This window comes from Camelus bactrianus, chromosome 19 (assembly GCF_048773025.1).
Source record: "Camelus bactrianus isolate YW-2024 breed Bactrian camel chromosome 19, ASM4877302v1, whole genome shotgun sequence".
Classification (NCBI taxonomy): domain Eukaryota; kingdom Metazoa; phylum Chordata; class Mammalia; order Artiodactyla; family Camelidae; genus Camelus; species Camelus bactrianus.
This window is the reverse complement of record NC_133557.1, coordinates 13,788,088-13,810,152: the sequence shown is the minus strand read 5'-3', so window position 1 is coordinate 13,810,152 and position 22,065 is coordinate 13,788,088. Positions and strand designations below refer to the sequence as shown.

The 22,065-nt window shown below is 46.9% G+C and overlaps 2 protein-coding genes across 2 annotated transcripts in view; one reads left to right on the top strand and one right to left on the bottom strand.

Moving 5' to 3' along the window:
• SLA2 (Src like adaptor 2) overlaps nucleotides 1-17,158 on the top strand; it is a 24,967-nt gene extending 7,809 nt beyond the window's left edge. Inside the window, exons 3-8 of the mRNA XM_010960770.3 lie at nucleotides 1,674-1,773; nucleotides 2,158-2,244; nucleotides 3,836-3,939; nucleotides 13,266-13,415; nucleotides 14,173-14,305; nucleotides 14,722-17,158. Of these exons, the coding sequence (XP_010959072.1) occupies nucleotides 1,674-1,773; nucleotides 2,158-2,244; nucleotides 3,836-3,939; nucleotides 13,266-13,415; nucleotides 14,173-14,305; nucleotides 14,722-14,887 (740 nt within the window). The 3' untranslated portion in view covers nucleotides 14,888-17,158. The remainder of the gene's footprint in view (nucleotides 1-1,673; nucleotides 1,774-2,157; nucleotides 2,245-3,835; nucleotides 3,940-13,265; nucleotides 13,416-14,172; nucleotides 14,306-14,721) is intronic.
• On the bottom strand, nucleotides 16,259-22,065 carry RAB5IF (RAB5 interacting factor). The gene is made up of 4 exons (XM_010960776.2): nucleotides 21,801-22,065; nucleotides 20,182-20,285; nucleotides 17,638-17,767; nucleotides 16,259-16,397 (listed from the first exon to the last, which is right to left on the bottom strand). Exons 1-4 carry the CDS (start codon nucleotides 21,912-21,914, stop codon nucleotides 16,356-16,358), a joined length of 390 nt encoding a protein of 129 aa, XP_010959078.2. The 5' UTR covers nucleotides 21,915-22,065; the 3' UTR covers nucleotides 16,259-16,355.

The window sequence follows — 22,065 nt, the reverse complement described above, 5'->3', positions numbered from 1 at the left end:
CTTGTTGGAGGACACCACGCCCCTTGACTTGCTTGTACCGTGTATTTGGGCATCAGGCATTTCCCTGCTCCATGGGATGGCTAGGCCCCGGGCTCTGAGGAGCTCCAGTCTAGGGTCACCACAGGGATCTCCACGTGTGTCTATGAGAACACTTAGGAACTGGTCCATTTCCAGGATCACAGTCGCATTCTGCCCATGTCCCACTAAAGCAGAGGCCCTCAGCCCACATAGTGTCCAGCTCTGTGTCTGCCCCACATATCCCCTAGGTCCTTGTCTGTCCACCTGCTCTCCCTCCCCAACCTCCTGGGGCCCCAGTGCTGTCTAGAGGGACTTGGGGAGGCCTCTTAGGCCCTGAGGAGCATTTATGAGACATACAAACCTTTCTTGCTGAGCTTGTATGCTTCTTGTAGCTTTATGCAGAGACCCCTACTGAGATGGGAAAGGAGGGTGCTGGGGTGTGGGTGACGTGCTCGCAGCCCGTGGAGGACAGGTTTTTCAGGACAAGTAGGCCTAGGCAGGCATCGGGAGGTCTGGTTAGGCTGGGCGAGCTGATTCTTGAGTAGGGGTGGGGCGTGAGCATCCTGTGCTGAGGGAGCCGCTTGCCGCCTGTTGGTCAACCTCAAAATTAGGCCTCATGCCCACCATGTTTTCAGGACCAGTCCTGGTGTGATGGTGCGGCTGGGGGGGGGGGGGAGGGGTACTTGGTGTCCTCTGTCTCAGTGACTCCCTCTCTGAACATCAGCCTCCTGGGGAGCCTGGGCCCTTTTGGAGATGTGCTGCTGTCCAGCCCAGTCCCCTCACCCTGGACCCCTGAGCAGCCATGATGGTCACCCACCCCAACAGTGCCCCGTGGTAGGAGAGGGACATGCTGATGTGTGTAGGAGCTGTGCCCTCCCTCCCCAGTGGAGTGCCCAGCTGAGCTTCGGTTGCTTTGCTGTGCAATGGGGCTGAATAGAGATGACGCATACAGCACCCAGTCAGGGCCTGACACACAGCAGGTGCTCAGGAAGAGATGGCATGTGTGTGACCAGGACACTTGACTGGGCCACACACTCCTGCTGGGCGTCTGCTCTGGGTCAGGCCTAGCACAGCGAGCCCTGGGGCTGCAGCTCTTCTTAGGGGGCAGCACAGACCTACACCTGCCGCTCTGGATGAAGGCCATGGGGGAGCCATTCTGCCCACGTGCACGGCACTCCAGAGTTACAAAGCCCATCCACGTCGGTGATTTCCTGGGCCCTCCAGGAGCCCTCCTCCCATGTCCTCCTCCCAGGTCCTCGAAGCTAGTTCATCTGGTACCCATCTCATCAGTGCCTTTCAGAAGTTGAGCTCAGAGATCTGGGCTGATTCCTGCTTAGAGTGGGCAGTTTTAAGTTTGCTGAACAACAGAATTCCTTTATCAAAATCTCCTGTGGAGATCTGTATATAAAAGGGGATTGTAGCGAGGATTCCCACTCTTGTCTCACCAACCCTTTCCCTGAGGAGACCCCAAGTGATGTCTGGGCACCCCAAGGGCTCTGCAGCATCCTGTGGAAAAGTGTCAGATTCCAGGTTGCCATCCCAGGATCCCAGCAGACATGCCCTAGGGCGCTTGTGGGAGGATTGATGGCAAAAGCCCAGACTGCACTGGAGCTCGCGTCTGGCCAGAGGGTGACCATCTCTGTCCTTCCATGCAGAGAGAAGCAAGGCCACCGCTGTGGCCTTGAGCAGTTTCCCGGTAGGCGAGCAGGCAGAGCTGTCGCTGAGGCTGGGGGAGCCACTGACCATCGTCTCTGAGTAAGTCTTCCAAGGGCACTCCGTGAGGTGCTCTGTTCCCTCCCCCGATACCTGAAGATGCATTAATGGGAGGAGGCCCCTTCCAGGAGAAAAGAACATGGCCTTTGGTGCCGAGCTCACACATGGCCCTAATGGTGGGATTTTAGGCAACCTGATACACTTGCAGGGAGAAGCAGTGAGTGGCAAGGCCTTGCAAGGGAGCCTTGAATCTTGCCATCCATTGCCCAGGAGGTGCCCAGACCACCTAGTGCAAGGGAACCTGGGAAATGCAAATGGGACAAGTGGGCACAGGACCCAGCCTGGTGGGTCCTTGTGAATCCTGAATGAGCAGTTCCCAGGGCTTTGGCCCTTCTGAGAGGGACCCCCTCGCCTTTCTCTTTCCAGGGATGGAGACTGGTTTACGGTGCTGTCAGAAGTCTCAGGCAGAGAGTTCAGCATCCCCAGCATCCACGTGGCCAAAATCTCCCACGGGTGAGTTCACACATCAGGCCCTGCCTGGGGAGAGCTTCTTGCCCTCTTCTCCCACAAGGTTGTCCTTTATGCCCAGTCCTGTGCTGAGCAAAGCTGAGGAAGGGAGAGACTCAGGCCCAGACCTGCCTTCTGGAGCAGACAACTCTCTCTCTCAAGATGACCCACGAGATGTGGGAGCCCAGAGGAGGGGGCTCAGGAAGGCCTTGTGGAGATGTGGTGCCTGGGCTTTGGAGGGTGGCCAGGAAGCTGGCTGGGGAGGAGGCTGACGGGGACTTGCTGGAAGTGGAAGCAGCCTGCAGAGTGTCCCGGGGAGCCTCCCTGGGCTGCCCTTCCAAGAGGCACCTCCCCCGGAGGGCTGGACGCTGGGACACAGGGTCTCTTACAAAGTGTGCATCATCTCTTGCCAAGAGTAAGTGACAAACTGACTCCAGAGCAAATTCTGTGTTGAGGGGGAAGGCCAGTGAATAACTCGGAGCCAGGAATGCGTCACTGTGTGTGCCGTGACAGCCACTTTTCCGTTCTGAGAAAAAGCACAGCTCCCACACTGGATGGCCTTTCTTTTCTGAGGCTCACGGTATGCCAGCTCTGATGGTCCTGACAGGATCCTGAGAAGTGTGGACAACTCGTAGAATCAGCTCGCAGAGGCTGTGTGAAGCCCACCTCGCCGTGCGTTTCCCGATGGCCTGGGCCCGCGGAGCAGAGTTCTTCATCCACAGCATGGCACTGGAGTTTATGCCAAGGACACACTGACCACCTCCAAGAGTCCCCTTTCCTTGCCACTGCTTCATTTATATCCTCAGCTTTCATAAGTCATATGAATGACATGCTTTATTTACTATAAAACTGGGCTAAGTTTGCCACTGGCATCAAGAGAGTCACAGCTTCTCTAATTTATTTACTTAGAATCAACTCAACCCTGATTCTGGCTTTGACTGTGGAATGTCACAAAATGACAGAGAGGCAGCCATTTCCATCAAATTGGCTTCTGGAGGCTTTGCCTGGGACCCCAGGGCATGCCTTGGGTACATTAGAAGGTTGATGGACTAGTAAGCCAAAAAATGATTTTTTTCTGAAATTTTAGAATGCCTTGAGCATTCTAGTTGCAAACTTTCCGCCATAAATAAGCCCAGGTGGGAATTAGATTTCAATGACAGTGAATAAATGTTTACCTGCATTCCTTTTGGCGACAAAGTTAAACTTTAAACTGTTGAAATAAAATATTTGCTAACATTAAAAAAAAATAGGGGCAATTCTTGGAGAGGTGACAGTTTGGAAAGGTAGTGGATAGCATATGGGTGCTGGAGGAACTGGCAGTGACAGGAGAGAGTCTGGGGTCACTTAACCTGCCCCCAGGCCCTGGCCACTTGGGAATGAGGTCTCCAATCAGAAAAGGCTGAGGCTGACCCCATGAGACTGTCCTCTGAGGCCCCTAGAGCCAAAACCGGGACAAAGGTGGGAGGCCTGACAGACCCCAAGGTCAGCTTCATGGGGCTGGAACTTTGAGGCCCAGAGAGGGGAGGAGATGTTCCTGTAGAGCTGTGGCCCACCCAGCCCCAGACTGACCCCATCCCTCCCTCTGCTCCTCCCCCAGGTGGCTGTATGAGGGCCTGAGCCGGGAGAAAGCAGAGGAACTGCTGCTGCTGCCTGGAAACCCCGGAGGGGCCTTCCTGATCCGGGAGAGCCAGACCAGGAGAGGTGGGTAAGCTCAGCCCAGCTCTGGGCTTGTCCCTTTAATGCCAAGAGCAGGGTGACCTAGGGAAAGGGATAGAAGGCCAAACGTGAAGGGCTGAAGACCTGGCCTTGGAGTCAGGCAGTCTGGCTGGCTGACTACCATGTTGCTGCCAGGAGGGCCCATCAACAACATGGCAATAACCTCCATTTCTAAAAGTGAGTGTGGATTGCTCACAAGAGGGGTAGGGACATCTACGTTGATTGCACATTCATGTGGGACTTCTCCCACCCCAGGAGCAGGGCCTTTGCAAACAAAACCTGAAGTTGAGAGAGTCTGTCTCTGATGCCCTTGCCTCCCTCTGAGCTGCCGCCCTGAGTCCCTTACAGCAGGGGCAGAGAAGGACGTTGAAGGAGTGGCAGTGCCCACATTTATGTTAGGTCCTTTAAATGCCTTCAAACAGTGCTTTGGGGATTGTACTTTCATGATCCCCATTTTACAGATGAGGAAACGATTTGCCTGGGGTTGGGGGGGGGACACAGATAATAAGTTCAGAGCTGGGATTCAAACCCAGGTGAGGTTTGTCCACTTCAGACACCCAAGAAAGGCCCACATGTGACAGTAATGGTGGAATTGCAAGCACAGTGGCAGGCTACGGAGGAGATATTCAGGAATGAGGATCGGCCTCCTGTGCTTGCCCTAAATTGAACATTGATGGATGGGTTGTCAGGGTCCTTTGCTCTCTGCTCAGTCTCCCTCCTGGAGCGCCTTCCAGTGCATCTTTCCTCTCCTTCCCTTCCTTCGGGAGTTCCCCGAGTTGACCTCTTCCCAGCCTCTCCTGCTATTTTCCAGGCAGCATCAGCATCCCAACCCTCTTATGCACCCATACACTGGCCGAGGTCGGTTGGGCTGACTCAATACAGCAGCTACAAACAGGAAACCATAGTGCTGCTGCTGGGGCCAGGGGTGCTGCAGACCGGCCCCAGTCAGCTTGAGAAGCTACAGGAAGTGCTCCATGCTCAACGGCCCCACCCCTGCCCCTTCTGGCCTGGTTCAACCCCAAGAACATAGTGACCAGAATTTGTGGCCACTGTTCCCTTTTCCTAAGAAGACACATATACAAGAGGAACTGACTGAGAAATAAAGGAGGGAGCAGATAACAATCCATAGGATCTTTTTTTCCCCCTCCAGTTTTATTGAGGTGTAATTGATACACAGCACTACATACATTTAAGGTATAAGGAATGCACAGGATCTTTAAGGAGCCACAAATTTACCAGGATTAAGGCTAGATTTGACTCTAAGCCTCCCCCCAGCAACACCAAAAGGAGATAGATCAGAATGCAGCTGTTTATCAAAAAATGAAGATATTTGCCAATTCTGCAGCAAAGGCAATGGTTTCCCAATACTAATATCTATAATCTCTCTGGTGCTTCCTTTTGGATAGTGTTTGTCAAGCTATAGGTCATGATCCATTTGTGGGCCAAGAAATCAGTTTATTTCAGCGGTAATAGACCAGTGAGTATCAAACCTGGGCAGGCATCAGAATGACTTTGAGGGCTTATTAAAACAAAGAGCTGGCCCAGCATTTCTGAGTTGTTAGGTCTGGGGCCTGAGAATTTACCGTTCCAACAGGTTCACAGGTGATGCTTGCTGCTGCTAATCTGGGGACCACACTTTAAGAACAGCTGATCTAGACCATAGCTGCATGTTGGAATCATCTGGGGGAGATTTATAAATTACTGATGCCTACACCCTACCTCCCAGAATTTCTGATTTAATTGGTCAGGGGTGTGGCCTGGGCCCTGGAAGCTATAAAAGCCCCTCAGGTGATTCTAATGTGTAGCTCAGGTTGGGACCCATTAATTTAGTGGGTCTGGACCAGTGAGTATTTAAAGTGAAATACAACAGGAAACATTAAGGTGCATCACTGGGGTTAAGGAAAATACTGCTTCATCAAACTTTTGTTTTAGATCACTTCAAATGCGTCCTGGGTCACAGTGTAAAATTTCATATTGTGGTTTGTGGTCAAAAAAAGCTTGACACTGAAGCGGTAGGGGCCTGAGTGACGCCACAGAATGGTGGTTCTCAGACTCAAGTGTACAGGAATTGTCAGTGGAACATCTCAACAATGCAGGCTCATGGACCCACCTCAGACCTACCAAATCAGACTACTGGGCACAGAGTCAGAAACCCGCTTCCTTCACAAGCTCTCTGGCTGGTTCTCATGTTAAGTTTGAAAATACAGTTCCAATGTGAGGAACACAAAATTAAGTAATGAGAGACTTTTCTCTGTTTACATAATGCATCTTGTCATATATAACAGTAATTAACTGTTGACTGAGTGATATAAGGATCAACTTTTCTTTGGTCAAAGATCCATACGTACCTCTGGAAAGGGAATCAGGGGCTTTGAGCTTATGTGTCCACCAAGGAGGAAGGCCTGGGGCCACTGAGCTCCCAAGCATGCTACTTAGAGTCTGGAGGGGAGGGGGAGGCCCCCATCTTCCACAGAATCCCTCTGGCATGCCTGGTTTTGTTCTAGGCCTGGGTGGGGAGCATGGAAGGGCCCAAGTCAGGCTGAAAACCTTGCCCTGTGATGGGGCATGAGGAGTTTGTGGAGTTCCCAGGACTGCTCTAGAGGTCAGTGCCAGGGCCAGACCCCAATAGCATCACTCCCTTGTTTTCCTGCTATCCTACTATGTGTCTGTTCTGTGTGGGGCACTGTAAGAGAGACTGATGAGCAAGACTGGCTTCCTGCCCCTGAGGGGCTCACCTCTGTCCATTCTGTCAGCTGAAAAACAGTTATTAAGCATCTCCTCTGATTCTGGCCTGCTAAGCTGTGGTTCCTGTCCTCAGGCTGCAGACAGTGGAGAGTCTTGAGTATCCTTGAGGCTATCAGCTTCTCAGAGGCCTCAGTAGAGGAAGTTCAGGAGGGTCCTATTAGGTCTACCTCCCATACATGGCTTTTAATCTGATCCCTCACACTACTGTGTACCCCACCTCTCCTCCTGGCATCATCATAACACCTGGGAAAACATGGTGCCTGACCCCATAGGTTACTGCAGGCCAGGATGTGCAATTGGCTAAGCCTGCTGGAGCTTTCTGGAATCTGGGACCTTGTACCTTTCCCAGTGGGTCTCCCTTCAGGCTTTGCACACAGCCATGGTTCCCACCACTCCCTCCCACAGCCTGCCTTCTGGCCCATTGCCCACCAGAACACTTGACGAATGAACACACCTTGTTCTTTCCACTGTTGCATCCTTGCACAAGAGCTTCCCTCAGCCTGGAAAGCCCTCTCCTCCATTCCTCCACCTGGCCAACTCACACTCATTCTTTATGACCCGTTGCAATGTTATCCCCCCAGGTTATTTGTCACTGTTTTGTTTGCTTTCAACTCCCATAGCATCTTGAAAATACCTCTTCTGTAGATGCAATAAACTTACTTCTTAAAGTCAAGGTATGTGAGCATAGGAATTAAATACCTGAAATGAGGACCATAAAGGAAAATTCTGGCTGAGGGATAGCACTTCTTTCCCCAGAGTATGAAGATCTGATTACCTGTGTCTGGGGTTTGTGCAGTGCCAGCTTGTAGTAAGTGCTCAAATGGTATTTCCTGTATCAGTGAACGAGCTCACTTGTACGTTGAGGGGAGGGACGAGGATGAAGAGCTGGGGTAGGGTTGACTGCTCTCCAGCACCATCTGTGCTCACGCTGGTAGAAGTGCAAATGGTGGCAAGGACTCCTGAAGACTGCTTGAAATCATGGCTCTATTCAGCGTTTATCACAGAGATTCATTAATTCACTCAACAAATAGATATTGCATGGCAACTCTGTGCCAGCACCCGTTCTAAGCACTGGAGATTCAACAGTGTAAAAAGCAAGATCTGTGACCACACTCTAGTTGGCAACATGGACAGTGAACAAATAGTAATTAAGCATCTGATGATGGCAAGTGCCACAAGGAAACAATAAAGCAGCATTAAGAGGAACAGAGTAAGCAGGTGCATCCTCAGCAGGAGGCAGATGTGCCTGGAGCAGATCCAAGGTCATCAGAAGTCAGGTCTGCAGGGCCTTTCCAGGGTGAGCTCTTGTGTCAGGGAGGGTTCTGAGTAGGGCAGTGACATGACTTGATCCCTCTGCTGTGCAAAGAGAGGATTTGGCAGGGGGTAAGGAGGAAGTGGGAAGCCACATGGGAAGTTGTTGCAGGGTGAGAAGTGGTCGGATTCCGGATATATTCTGAATGTAGCCAGTAGGGTTTTCTGTGGGGCTAGATGGGAGGTGGGAGAGAATGGGAAGCAGTCAGGGATGATTCTGGGGTTAGAAGCTTCTTAATGGATGAATTGTGCTGCTGTTTTCTGAGATGGAAAGATGGTAGACAGGTAAATTAGAACCATCCCTTGTGGGGCTCACAGTTGGCTATATGAGGGGTGGGGGGGGTAGTGTTGAGGAACAGACGATGGGAGAACAGGACCTTTGGTACTAGCACTTGTGTCTGGGCAAGCCTAGAGCTGGGGCTTCTCCAGGCAGAGAAAGTGCTCTGGAGAGGAGTTGTCTGAGCAGGACGGAGTTGTAAAAGGAAGGCTGGTGGTTACTCAGGCAGAAGAGTCTTCTACATAAAAGGAATAATGTTAGCAAAGGATCAGAGGCCCGATGAAGATTATTGAGTGCTTGCTCCATGCCAGACATGTTAAATGCGTTACCTGCTTCACCATCTGAATCATTGGGCACAATCTACTGAGACTGGGACAATGATGATCCCCCTTTACAGATGAAGAAACAGATCTGAGAAGTCAAATAACATGCCTTAGAGACACAGCTAGGGATACAGTATGTAAGGATGTCGTAGTATGTACTTTGCGTGTGATTTGAACCCAGGGAATCTGATTTTGAAAGGAGATGTCCTGGAACTGGAAGATAGCAGTAGATATTTGGGACTGGCTGGAGCATGTAGTGAGAAGGAACAGCAGGATACCAGTCACAGATGGCCTTGGTAGGTGACCTGTCCCCACAATAGGGTAGACAACCCCACATGGGGTTCACAGATCTGAGTCTAGCAGTCAGTACAGCTATGAGGACACTTCCTGGTTCTACTAACTACGGGGACTGTGGCCAGGATGTGGTGGCTGAAGAACCATGCAGAAGATAGAGGGACTCGGTCACTTTGTTTAGCTGGTTGGTTGGCCAAAAGGCCTATTTTCAGATATGTAGCCCTTTCTCAACCTCAGAGCTTTTTTTAGGGTCACAGCACAGCTCTAGAAGAGATTCTTAAAGGTACAGAGGTCAAGAGGTCTCCAGAGTTAGGCAGAAAACATGGAAAAGGAGGCAGGGACCTTGCCCTATATATACTTCTCAAAGTATTTTGACTTTGTATCCTGTAGCCTTGCTAAATTCACTTGTTCTAGCTTTTCTTGTAGATTCCTTAAGAATTTCTACATATATGATCACATTATCTATAAATATAGTTTAACTGCTTATTTTCCAATTCATATACCTTTTTTTCCCCTTGTCTTTGTACTCTGGCTAGGACCTCTAGTGTAACAAGTGAAGTGGTAAGAACATTCTTGCTTTGTTCTTAATTTTAGAAGGAAAAACTCAGTCTTTCCCATTAAGTATAATGTTACTTGTAGATTTTTCACAGATGCTCTATGTCAGGTTGAGAGGAAGGCTGTGGTTGGCTGAATAGCTCAATGATGTCCAGGTCCTAATCCCTGAAGCCTGTGATTATGAATTACCTTACATTGCAAAAGAGTTTCTATATGTGATTAAGGATTTTGAGATGGGGAGATTATGGTGGATTGTCCAGATGAGCTCAATGAAATCACAAGGGTCTCTACAAGAGAGAGGTAAGAGTAAGAATTTGAGAGAGACTGGAAAATATTATGCGCTGGCTTTGAAAATGGAGAAAGGGGCCATGAGCTAAGGAATGCAGATGGCTTCTAGAAACTAGAAAGGCAAAGAAATGGATTCTCCTCTAGAGCCTGCAAAAGAAATATAGACCTGCTGATACCTTGATTTTAGTTTAGTGAAACCCATTTCAGACTTACGACCTCCAGAATTATAATACATTTGCGTTGTTTTAAGCCATAAATTTGTGGTAATTTGTTATAGCAGCAATAGGAAACTACTACACCTTCTATTTGTAGTTTTTATTATTATTTTAAAAATAATGATGAGTGTTGAATTTTGTCAAATTATTTTTCTACATTTCTTCAGGTGATTGTGTTTTTTTTCCCTTTATTCTACTAATATAGTGAGTTACACTGATGTTCAATTTTTAAATCAGCCTGTATTCCTGGGATAAAGCCAATTTAGTTATAATGTATTATCTTTTTTTATATAGTGTTAGATTCAACTTGCTAATTGTGTGTTAAGTACTTTTTGTATTTATATATGAGGGATATTGGTCTATAGTTTTCTCATAGTTTTTGTTTGATTTTTATACCAGGTTAACGCAGGCCTCATACAATGGATGAGGAAATGTTCACTTCTCTTTTCTTAAAGAGTTTGTGTAAAATTGTATTATTTCTTCTTTAAATGTCTGATAGAACTCACTAGTGAATCCATCTGGACCCAGAGTCTTTTTTGTGGGAAGTTTAAAAGTTATTTATTTGATTTCTGCAGTAGACGTAGGGCTATTCAAATTTACTATTTCTTGTTTCAGTTTTGGTAATTTGTCTTTTAAGGGATTTGTCCATTTCACCCAAGTTGTAGAATTTATTGGCATAAAGTTGTCCACACTATGCTCTTACTATCCTTTTGATGTGTGCAGGATCCGTAATGATGTCCCCAGTTCATTCCTTATATTATTGTTTGTTCTTTTTTCTTTCTTGGTTAGTCTAATTTGAGGTTTATAAATTTTATCTATCCTTTTAAAGAATCAGTATTTGGTTTAATTGGTTTTTCTCTATTGTTTTATATTTCATTTATTTTTGCTTTATCTTTATTTTCTTCTTATTCTTCCAGCTTCTTAAAGTGGAAGCTTATTTTATTTTATGCTGTTATTTTCTTCAAATGTAAGACAAAGTTTTAAGTCCTGATTTAGCTGAGCTTACAAATTTTTATTATTTAGTTAAAAATATTTTCTAATTTTGCTTGTGCTTTCTGTTTCCTGGGTTATTTCCAAGTATTGGGTGATTTTTTCAGATATCTTTTTGTTATTAATTTATAATTTAATTCTGTTGTGGTCAGAAAATATACTTTTATTTCAACCCTTTAAAATTTGTTTTTATGGCCCAGTCTATAGTCTACCTTGAATATTCTACGTGTATTTATTGGGCACAATGTTTACACTAATTAAGTCAAGTTGGTTGATTGTGTTGTTCAGGTATTCTATGTCCCTAATGATTTTCTGTCCCATTAAGTACTGAGAGAGGAGTGTTGAAATCTCCAGTTATAATTATGGACAACTATTTCTTAATACTGTCGCTTCACTTCTGTATTTTGAATCTCTGTAATTAGATGCATGCAAGTTCAGGATATGCTCTTATCTCTGGTGATACTCTTAGTCTTGAATTCTACTTTTCTGATATTAATATAATCACCCCAGCTTTCCTATTAATGTTTGCATTATACATATTTTTCCATCTTTTTACTTTTAGCCTGTGTTTTAATATCCAAAGCATGTTTACTATGTCATTGGGTCTCACTTTTTCACATCCAGTTTGAAAGTCTTTGCTTGTTTGCTTTGGGAGGAGGTAGTTAGGTTCATTCATTTAAAGTAAGTACTGGGGACTGAACCGAGGACCTTGTGCATGCTAAGCTTGTCCTCTACCACTGAGCTATACCCTCCCCTGAAAATCCTTGCCTTTTAATTGGAGTGTTTAGACTGCTTCCTCAAAAGTAAAAGCTTCCTAAAACTGAGCAGTGCCTGTGGTTTGGGAAATTCACTCCTGCATTTTGTTGGCATTCCACAGGAAAAGGTTAAGTGACAGGGTCACTGCCTCTTCTCCCAGGTTCTCTGTGCAACAGTTTTCTCATCTGTAAAGTGGGGATAATTGTACCTACTTCATAGGTAATTCTCATTATGAGAATTAGATGAGATAATCCATACAAAAAAGCACATAGGAACACTCAGTAAATGAAAGCTACAGATAGCTCTACATCATTAGGTGATAGTAATAATCTATTATTACTATTATTTCACTAAGCACCCTCTTCCCATTTGGCTTTGATGAAGTGTTGACCTAAGAAACGAATCCCACTTTACAGCTAAAGAGTGCTCATATGCATTTCATCTGCCGAAAACTGCTATTGGAGGCCTGTTTATTATTTTATATAGTCTTTTTTTCTCTACTTTTCAACCATGTGCTTTTCCTCTTCTAGCTAGTTCTCTTTTTTAATTGAAATTTTTGTTGAAACCTGTCAAACTGTACACTTTAAACATGTGCATTATATATAAATTTTACCTCAATAAAGTTGACTAAACAAAAACAAAACTGGGGAAATTCACAAGCATCAGTTTTATAATACAAATGGATAGGTTAAAGACTAATAATAAAATCAACACCCATAAGCCCACTTACCGGCTTAAATTGTACAACAGTCCCTTTGAAGCCCCTTGTGTGCTTCACTCTGTTACCCAGTTATTTTTCTTCAGTTTTGCCATACACGCATCCCTATGCAATAATAGTCTTGGCTGCCTTTGGATCTCATTTAAATAGAATCATGCTGAATGTATGCTTCTGTGACTTGCTGTTTCTGCTTATTATTTTAAAGATTTATCTATTCTTACATGTGTTGTGGTTATTAACTTTTACTGCTGTATATAGTGCTATAGTCTAGAACCTACCAATCTTGAGTGCATATGGGTTGTTAGCAGTTTTAGGCTTTTCTTAACAATGCTGCTATGAATGTTTTTGTTTGTGTATTTGTAAGGTATCATGCTGGGACAGAACTGCTGGGTTGTGAGGCATGGGCACCTAACTCAACTAGTTAAGGCCAGTTGTTTCCACAGTGGCTTTTATTAATTTATCTTTCCATCTGCAGGGTACGAGTTCCTCTTTCTTCATGTCCTTACTGACATCTACTGACACAATTTCACATTCTAACACTTCCGTCAACTTGAGTCTTTGTAACAGCCAACACTTAATGTTCACTTAGACTGTGACAGGCCCTGTTCTGAGCACTCTGCATGCATGATCTCATTTCATCCTCACAAGAGCCCTATCTGTTATGATTGTGTTGTCATTTATGACCAAGAGACCAAGTCTCTGTCCCTCCCTGCCACTTTCCCTTCTGTCTAGGCCTAGTGACCACTCTCTGTGACCATCTCATGTCTTCCTTCTCCCATCCTGGGCTGGGCTGGGTCCCAGCAGGGCCTTAATTCCACCCTGGACTCTCTCCTCCTCAGGCTGTTACTCCCTGTCAGTCCGCCTCAGCCGCCCTGCATCCTGGGACCGCATCAGACACTACAGGATCCAGCGCCTTGACAATGGCTGGCTGTACATCTCACCGCGCCTCACTTTTCCCTCGCTCCAGGCCCTGGTGGACCACTACTCCGGTATGGTCATTCCCTGCCTCCATGAGAGTAGACCAGGATGTGGTGTCTCTGTGGGCAGTTAGTCATACCCTTGGACACTTTACCTGCTGGAGAATATCCAAATTATGAGAGACCTCCCCTTTCTTCATGCCAGTCCCTGTGCCAAGAAATGCAGCCTCGGAGCCCCAACATTACCTCATGCCAACAGAGCCACACAGATGTTCCATGTGACTGTATGCCAGTACTTCACCTACCACTGTGGTTCTGAGTTAAAGTCCCCAGTGGCTGGCACAGTTCTCTCCACAGGAACTAGGCCCAGAGCTGTTGCTGTTGTGGAATTCAGTTAACTCTTAGCATTCTCTGGTGCCTATCTGTAATGGGCCCTGGAGGATGTAGCCACGACAGCGATGTCAAAAGGCAGAGAGGAAAGACCACTACTCATCAGGGGTTTTCTGGACTGTCATTCCATACAGCAGATACTGACAGAACAAGTAGAGACCGGTCATGCCTTAGCTTTCTTCTTTCCAAAGCACCTTCCTAACCAGAAACTGGGGCTTAGAGAGGTCCATCAAAACTTACCCAAAATAACACAGTAAATTAAGTTTCCCCAAACCTAGCCGAGAATGACCTTTAACTGCATCTTAACCTCCAGATTAACAGCTTAGGGCTCACACTCCCACCTGCCAAGCGTGGAAAGCTGTTAGGGTAAGAGTGGGGTTGTTGGGCAGGAAAGCAGGGCTGGAGTCAGCCATGTCAAGGGTCTTGGTCTCTTCCACAGAGCTGGCAGATGACATCTGCTGCCTCCTCAAGGAGCCCTGTGCCCTGCGGAGGGCTGGCCCACTCCCTGGCAAGGCCATACCTCTACCTGTGACTGTGCAGAGGACACCACTCAACTGGGAAGAGCTGGACAGGTGAGGGGCCCCTGGAATGTGAAGATGGAACAAAGGAGAGTTAGAAGGACCCACCCCTGGGGACTCGGAATGGGCTTGTCACTTTCAGGGACATCTGGGAGCCAATGAGCACTCACTGAACTCATAAAGGCTAGCCCAGGCTCAGCAGGTCTGCAGGGGGGACTAGCAGGGAGGCAAAAGTGGGCATGGATATAGAGTATGCCTGGGCACCAAGGTGGCCAGGATGGAAGGAAGGTCAGACAAGATGGGGTACAACAGGGAGCACCAGTCCTGAGTGAAGTCAAGCAGGGGTTTGATCTCATAAGGAACAGGGAACCACTGAGTTTTTTCAGCAGGTTTTGAGAACACGGAACTGTGTGGTAAGTGCAGGGAGGAGCATGAGGCTCCCTGACCCAACTCTTTTCCCCTCTCCACAGCTCCCTCCTGTTTTCTGAAGCATCTGCCACAGGAGAGGAGTCCCTCCTCAGTGAGGGGCTCCGGGAGGCCCTTAGCTCCTACCTCAGCCTGACTGATGACATCTCCTTGGACGATGCCAAGGACCAAAGCAGAAGCCGAAAGGGGAACCAAGGCTGTAGCACCTAGAACCCTAACTCAGCCCAGCCTGACTGAGCACCCCAGAGGCAAGGCTGCACACTGAGTGAGGGGAGGGCTGGACATGGACACATCCCAGGTCCCACCTGTATCCTCTGTTCCTTGCTCTCTCAGCCATAAGAAATCACTTAACCTCCTCCCAGTGCCATGACCCTGCCTACAACCTCTAGTTCAAGTACAGACCAGTTAAGAACAGGGTCAGGGCTCCAAAAAGAGACTAAACCTCTGGGGTCTGACCCAGTCAGTTCCTGAGTTTGGGATTTCCAATACCATCTTCCACCCCTTGCCTGAGTCTCATTCTACATCCCCACACCCCTACCCACAAGGTAGAAAACCACCACTAGTATCAAGGAGGAAAAAAAAATCATTTAAAGAAAATTTACCAGTCTCACTCAGAATGCCACCACACCTCAAAAGGTAGGACTGCAGCCTAGAAGGGACAGGAAGCAGAGGGGATGGGTGACTTACCACAGCAGCAGGAACTGGGCTGTCCAGCTTCCACCTGACCACAGAGCAGGACCTCCTACAGTCCAGGTCCTCGATGTCCCCATTAAGCCCCTTTTCTGGACAGTCCTAGGTCTCAGAGCTTTCATTTTGTGGCTTATCATTGGAACCTGGCTAAGCTTTCCTGGCTACAACAGCCTTGCCACCTTGTGGCCAAATGCAAAATGACACCATTTGAGTCTAGCACTGCAGTGAGATCAGTCACATTTCTCAGTGCTGGGCAGGAGCATCAGGGCACCAGAAGGTGGTAAGCCTCTCTCCACAAAGATAAGGCCACAGCCTATAACAACTCCAGCCCTTGATTTCCTTGTTGCCCCTGAAGGGAAAGAGGCCTGGCTGGTGCTGGTTAAGGGAGCAGGGAGAGGAAGGAGAGGGAAGAAGGATGGGAGGCACCACCACTAGCGCGCCTACTTGGTTCTAAAGCTAGAGGTTAGGTGGGAAAGGCTTTACCATGCACCATCAACAGGGTCTCAATTAAAGATCTGATTTATTCAAGTATCTGAAAACATTCTACAATGAAAACTGTTATTAGAAGCTGCTTATACTGTGCTATGGACCACTCACATATTGCCATACTGTTTTCAGAAGACTTGAAATGCCAATGATAGTTTAAAAATTGTACACCTGATGGAGAAGGAAGACAATTTAATGTTTCATCCGGATCCAGAGGTGCATCAAATTAAAGGACAGCTCCAATCTGCAAACAACGTTTCATGATGGTATCCAAGAAGAAATGGTTGGTGATAGACAATTCAGAAATGCTTCCCCAAAAGGCGGATGGTTCTTTAAAAAGTTTCAGGTCACAACCTTTGCAGAAGATACCTGACGCCCAACACACTGATTCTCGGTCCAGGAAACATAGGTCTTCCAGGTTCCATGTGGCTGGGTGCCCTGGCAATCATGTTTCTGTGCTGTAACTAAGAGGCCCCTTTGGAGCAGCGGGGGCTGTACATCATCAGTCATAGTGGATGGCAGTGTAAAAGATGATCCAAATGACCTTGAGAGGAAACAAGCAATGTTCGTTAAGTCCCCTGACCAACAGGGTCAACACAGGCTTCATTCCACAGAACAAAAATGCTCTAAAAATGTGTGCATGGTGGGCTTCCCAGGGGCTATCCAATGCATAATCTGCTTGGGGGCTTACATAATTTCACCGAAATCAAGCTTTCTCTAATAGAGCCCAGGACTACCTTCCTGCTCCCAAAGCGACCCTGGACAAGTCTCTTCCCCTGCCAAAGAGCAACCAGAGTGTTATAGATGTGGAAATGATACAGGTAAAGCAAACTAAACTGCTAGTAAGTGTTAGGATTAGCAGCAAATGTGAAAACAAAACCACCATCCACACTGTCAGCTTCGTATCAAATAAAGCACAGGTTCTTAAACTGGCTAACCTCTGCAATCTCTGGGACCTTTAAAAACAGAGAGAGAGACGCCCAAGCACTACCTCCCAGAGATTTTGATTTTATTGGTTTGGGCTAGGGTCTATTAAGAAAATAAATTAATAAACAAAACTTTGCGATATATTCATATTCCATAAAGTTCATCCTTTTAAAGTATACAATTCAGAGGGTTTTAGTATATTCACAGAGTTGTGGAAACACTCTGGAGCACTTTCATTGCCCTCAAAACAAAACCTGTTCCTATTATCAGTTACTTCCCATTTCCCCTCCCACCCCCTGCCACTGGCAACCACTAATCTACTTTTTATCCATGTGGATTTGCCTATTCCGGACATTTCACATAAATGGACTCATTCCATACGTGGTCTTTTGTGTCTGGATTCTTTTACCCAGCATAATGTTTCCAAGGTTCATCCATGTGGTAGCCTGTACCAGTACTTCATTCCTCTTTATGGCCAAATAATACTCTATTGTATAGTATACAACATTTTACCTAGTCATTCATCAGGTGATAGTTGTCTGCATTTTTTGGCAATTATGAATAATGCTACAAATGTATTTGTAAAAGTTTCCCAGTTTCTAATGTGCAGCCAGAGCTGAAAGTCAGACATAGAAGCTGACAATGAGCCCTGGATTTGCATACCACAGGCAGACTACACAGTGTATCTATCACACCTCATCTTTTGGGACAACATTACTGGAGAAAGAACATGCCTTCCAGCTTTAGGAGTCTTAAAAAATGATACCCAAATCACACAGTGTAACTTAATCACGGGGCTCCCCTTGACTGACCTCTCATGAAATGACAAAACTTGCAGTAAAATTAGCTACACATACCATGAACAAGGCAAAAGATGTCATAAACCCTTCTTTGGTGAGCTCCCATGTGCCGCCATATTCTTCCTCATCTATCTGTAGGTAGTTGCTGAAGTACAGGTACAGGACTCCTGCATTGATCAGGCAGAATCTGGAGCAAGGGAGGACAAGTACCAAACACAAACTGTAAGCTTAGAAGACTCAATGCCCACCAACACAGTCCAGCCCTATCAGGGCACTTGCTGTTGCACAATTAACTGTATTCTGGGGGCAAGTGAAATAATACATGAAAACGCCTAGGCCCTCAATGGAGCTGCCCACTTGGTTGAGCTAGGGACTTGAAGAATGAGCAATTCTTTTTAGTTCACCTGCAAAACTAAATTTAAAAAATTTTAACTAGCATTCACTGAGCACTTATTAACCACATGCCAAGCTCTATGAGACAGGAGGAGCAGGAAGGGCTGAACAGAGGCCCTCTCCAATAATGCAAAACTTCAGCAGACAGAACACAACTATCACACTCAGTTCCCAGGCAAATTATAAATAATGAGACCTGAGGAAATGGTTTTACCTTAAGAGGCCCTAACTGGTGGCCATGCCAGAAACCAGGAGAAGCCAAGTTGGGGTCCAGATAGAGGGCAGTGAAGGCAGGAAGTGGGGAGGACACGATCACTAGAACTGAGCACCAGAGCAGTCCCGCCCTAAGCCCGGGCAGCTGGGTCAGACAGATGGAGTGAGGGAGTTTATGTGAAAAAATCAGTGTCCTTGGGCCCTTTCCAAGAGCAGGGGAAAAGGTGCCAACCAAAAGAGGGAAGGGATTTATTTGGAGTGAGAGAAACTGGCTCTGGTAGGACAGTGTGGGAATGAACTCTAGAAAACAAGCAGTCCTGAAAAAGTGGCATGATGGGTAAGCCACTCCAAGGTGAATTCACTCCAAACACCTCATTTCTTACATTTCTTGTCTATTGAGAAATAGTCATATTTTATCACTCTTTGTAAAGCTAATCATACAATTGCAGTGAACCCTGCATGGAGTACCTATGATGTACTAAGTACTATGTTTAGCAATTTATTTGCATTATCTCATCAAAGTCACACATCAATCTCACAAGGAAGGCACTTTTATTTCCCTGTTTTGATAAGGAAAATCAGCCTCAGAAAGTGAGCCCAAAATTATGTAGCTTCAAACTGGCAGAGCTGGAATTTGAATCCAGAGCTTTCTATAAAGTGAAAAGAAAAAAAGTCTCTGTGCAGCCTTACTCATCTGCCATAGTGGGAAAGGTACGAGACTAGCTCAAGTCTTTGCTGTATTATTCCCAGATTGGGCGACTTCAAAGAAATCTGTTAGGAATTCTGCAAGATGAGATAGGTGCAGGGCAGCTGAACCAGCGTCATCCTCTCCTAGAAAAGCGGCCTGGGGAAGACAAGAGGCCCCCTTTGCTTTTAGACTGCCTTCCCCTTTCTCCGGCATTTTCCTTTTCTCTGAGGTTTTTGTTTTTGTTTTTGTTTTTAAATAGAAAGCTCAAATGGGGTGACCAATTCTAAAAATGTACCTATATACCACTTCCAACCTGGGAGGACCTCTATGAACCCCAGGTCCTGCCTGTGTCTCATCACCCTCAATCAGTCCTCATCAAATGTTTGCTTTGTCAAAATCAGGCAGGGGATGAACCCTCACTGGCTTTCTTGGACAAATGTTTTGCTCAGCATCATAAATCAAAAACCTCTAGGAGAGTTTCCTTTCGGGTTATCTTCTGAGAGAATAGGCAACTCAAATGAGTTTGAAATAATTTCACCCCAAAGCAAGGGAATGATGAGATGTGATCACAATTAGAACAATCTACGTGATTTTCCATCGGTTTGACAGTTTGTATTCCCTGTGTGAAAAGAGAAAAGGCCAGAGGCCTGCCTGTCCACTTCCACCATAACTTCCCACAATTCCTATCTTAAGACAACTCCCACAAATACTTTTACTTCAATCTAGTGGGCATGCAGACTCACTTTCAGTGGCTTGTTAAAAAGCTGAGCCATGACCAGAGGCTGGTGTCAACTGTGCTGTCACTGGCCACAGGAGCACAGTAAAAGATGGAGACCAATTTCCTACTTTTTCACTGCCTATAAAATGCAGAGACCTAAGACAATTTCCGACAACACCAAGATTCAGGACATCCAACACAGTGCACAGGTGGTGGTCATTAAGTACAGAAGTTCTTCCACTTGCCAAACTTCCATAGACACAAAGGTCATGCCAGAGCTAGATGTCTGCTACCAACAGGCAATACGGCAACCTCTTGCATGAGGTCACTCTGGACCCATGAATGAATGAACTGGCCAAGATCTTTGGAACGGTGACATGCCTGACCTAAGATGCTCCCAGGCCTGCTGAACTGAGGAGTGATGCGCCAAACCTAGGAATGCCATCATGGGGCCAGCTTTTTGCTTGCGCGCGCACACACTCACACAAATCCTCCAGAGGAGCAATGGACTTTTCCAAAAAAAAAGGAAAATAAAATCTCTCTTTGAAAATAAATGATACCATGAACATGCAAGATACCCAAGACTTACCCTGCTATTCCCAAGAAACCTCGCAATGGTAACACTCCCCAAATGACACCTAGGACCACAGCAATGATCTGTCGGAACCAGTAGATTACATCTAAAAATTCATCCTGTAGAAAAGAGAGAATGCATGTATTATCTGGAGTGGGTGCCACAAGAGTGCCTTTTGTAATAGATGAAGAATAAAAAAGCTTTCTGCTAAACCCATCTTCCAGGGAAATTTTCCCCCAAAGCAGTGGTATATGGTTCTCTAATCTCCACAGCTTCTTATAATAAAATGAGATTTAAAAAAAAAGAGATATAATAGTTATCTTAAGGGATGACTTCCCTTCCAGGGCCTGTGCTCTAAATAAAACTTTTAGAAAAATCATTTTTTTTTCAGAAGCTGAAAAAATAAAATGGCTGTAATAGTAACTGTGCTTCCTGCTACAGGAAAATTCTTATCTGACCTGGGGAGACCCGGACAGACTGACCACAAGCAGAGAGGCTGACTGTTAACCAATTCAGCACCACCTACCTACACATTGAATTTTAAGTAAGTCAAAGGAGAGAAAGGATTAGAAACAAAAGTGCTGGAGGCAGGTGCCAACATATCTAATTTTCAAACAAGAACATGGAAGACTCAAGTTTCTGACCTGCCCTAGATTGCATAAACCAGTCCTTATACAAGGAAAGAAAGAAATGACACAGCAAATCAGAAAGGTTTTACAAGAGCTCGGCAGGACTCGGGGCAGGAGGAGGGCACCATCAGGAAGTGCCTCCCATCCCCCACCCCTTTACAGGAACTCCAGGAAAACCTATTTCATCAGTCCAAAAAAACAAGGGAAACACTGCAAATAGAACATTCTTTTCAAGCCAACTGTAATCAAGCTGCTTGTGATGATTCCTTCCACATCATGGAGCAGGGTTGGGGAAGTGCTTACACTCAGATCTTCTGAATGAGCGTGACCAGTAAGGGTATCTTGAAGCCCCCCGACCATTTCCTCACACACATTTGGTGGTTTCTCTCCATCCCTCCCCCCATGCGGAAGATGGTCTCAGTCTCTCCTCTCTGAATTACTGAGGTATTCAGTTTTCTCATTCTACAGTAAAGCCATGGCAGCTCACATGTAGTGAGCCTCGCTATGTGCTAAACGCTTTAACGCACCACGGCACCCTGCTTCAGAGTTGTTCTGAGCCTTGAGTGAAATGATACACAGGGAGCGCCTGACACGTAGCAAATATTTAGTGTAAGTCTGTTACCGTACTGTTCGTGCTAACGACAATGGCAAGTAGTTAATTCGGATAAAATAAGTCACTTATTCAAGATGCTACTGAGAGTAAAAGTCGGAGATCGAACAGAATTCAGCTCACACGCCGTTCAGTCACACGACCGGCCGGGTGGCAACTCTTCTGCCCACTCCTTGCTGCTGGCTTCACCCTTAGGCCACTCTGTGGTGAGCCTCAAGCCGGGCCGTTAGGCCCAGGCCCGCCAAGTTCGTCCCGACACCCTCGGGCCACCTGCCCCACCATCCCGAACACTCGGCCGCACCGGGACGGGGGCAGAGGCAGGCTCGGGCCTGTCCATTAGTCCCCGAGTCCCAGCCGGCTCCTCGAATGTGCGCCTTCGCCAGGTCCCACCGCACCTTGTCCTCCCAGGCCGCATCGCTCCGCAGCACTTTGCTCCAGACAGAGACTTTGAGGGCCCCGTTGGCCAGCTGCGGCTGAGGCGACTCCTCTTTCCGCCGCCCGCCGCTCATCCTCCCGTCGCGCCGCCCGGGCCGGGCCTGGGGCGCGCGGGCCGAGCTATAAGGGGTCGGGGTTTGGGGTCGTGGCGAGCTGGGCGGCGGCGGCGGCGGCGGCGGCGGCGGCGGCGACAGGATCAGCTGATGGGTTACGTGCTACGCCTGC

Coding starts and splice junctions, on each gene's coding strand:
- RAB5IF (XM_010960776.2), bottom strand. CDS start 21,914: ATGAGCGGCGGGCGGCGGAAAGAGGAGTCGCCTCAGCCGCAGCTGGCC. Junction 20,286..21,800: donor ATGCGGCCTGGGAGGACAAG/GTGCGGTGGGAC, acceptor TCTTTTCTACAG/GATGAATTTTTAGATGTAAT. Junction 17,768..20,181: donor GGTTTCTTGGGAATAGCAGG/GTAAGTCTTGGG, acceptor CCCTTGCTCCAG/ATTCTGCCTGATCAATGCAG.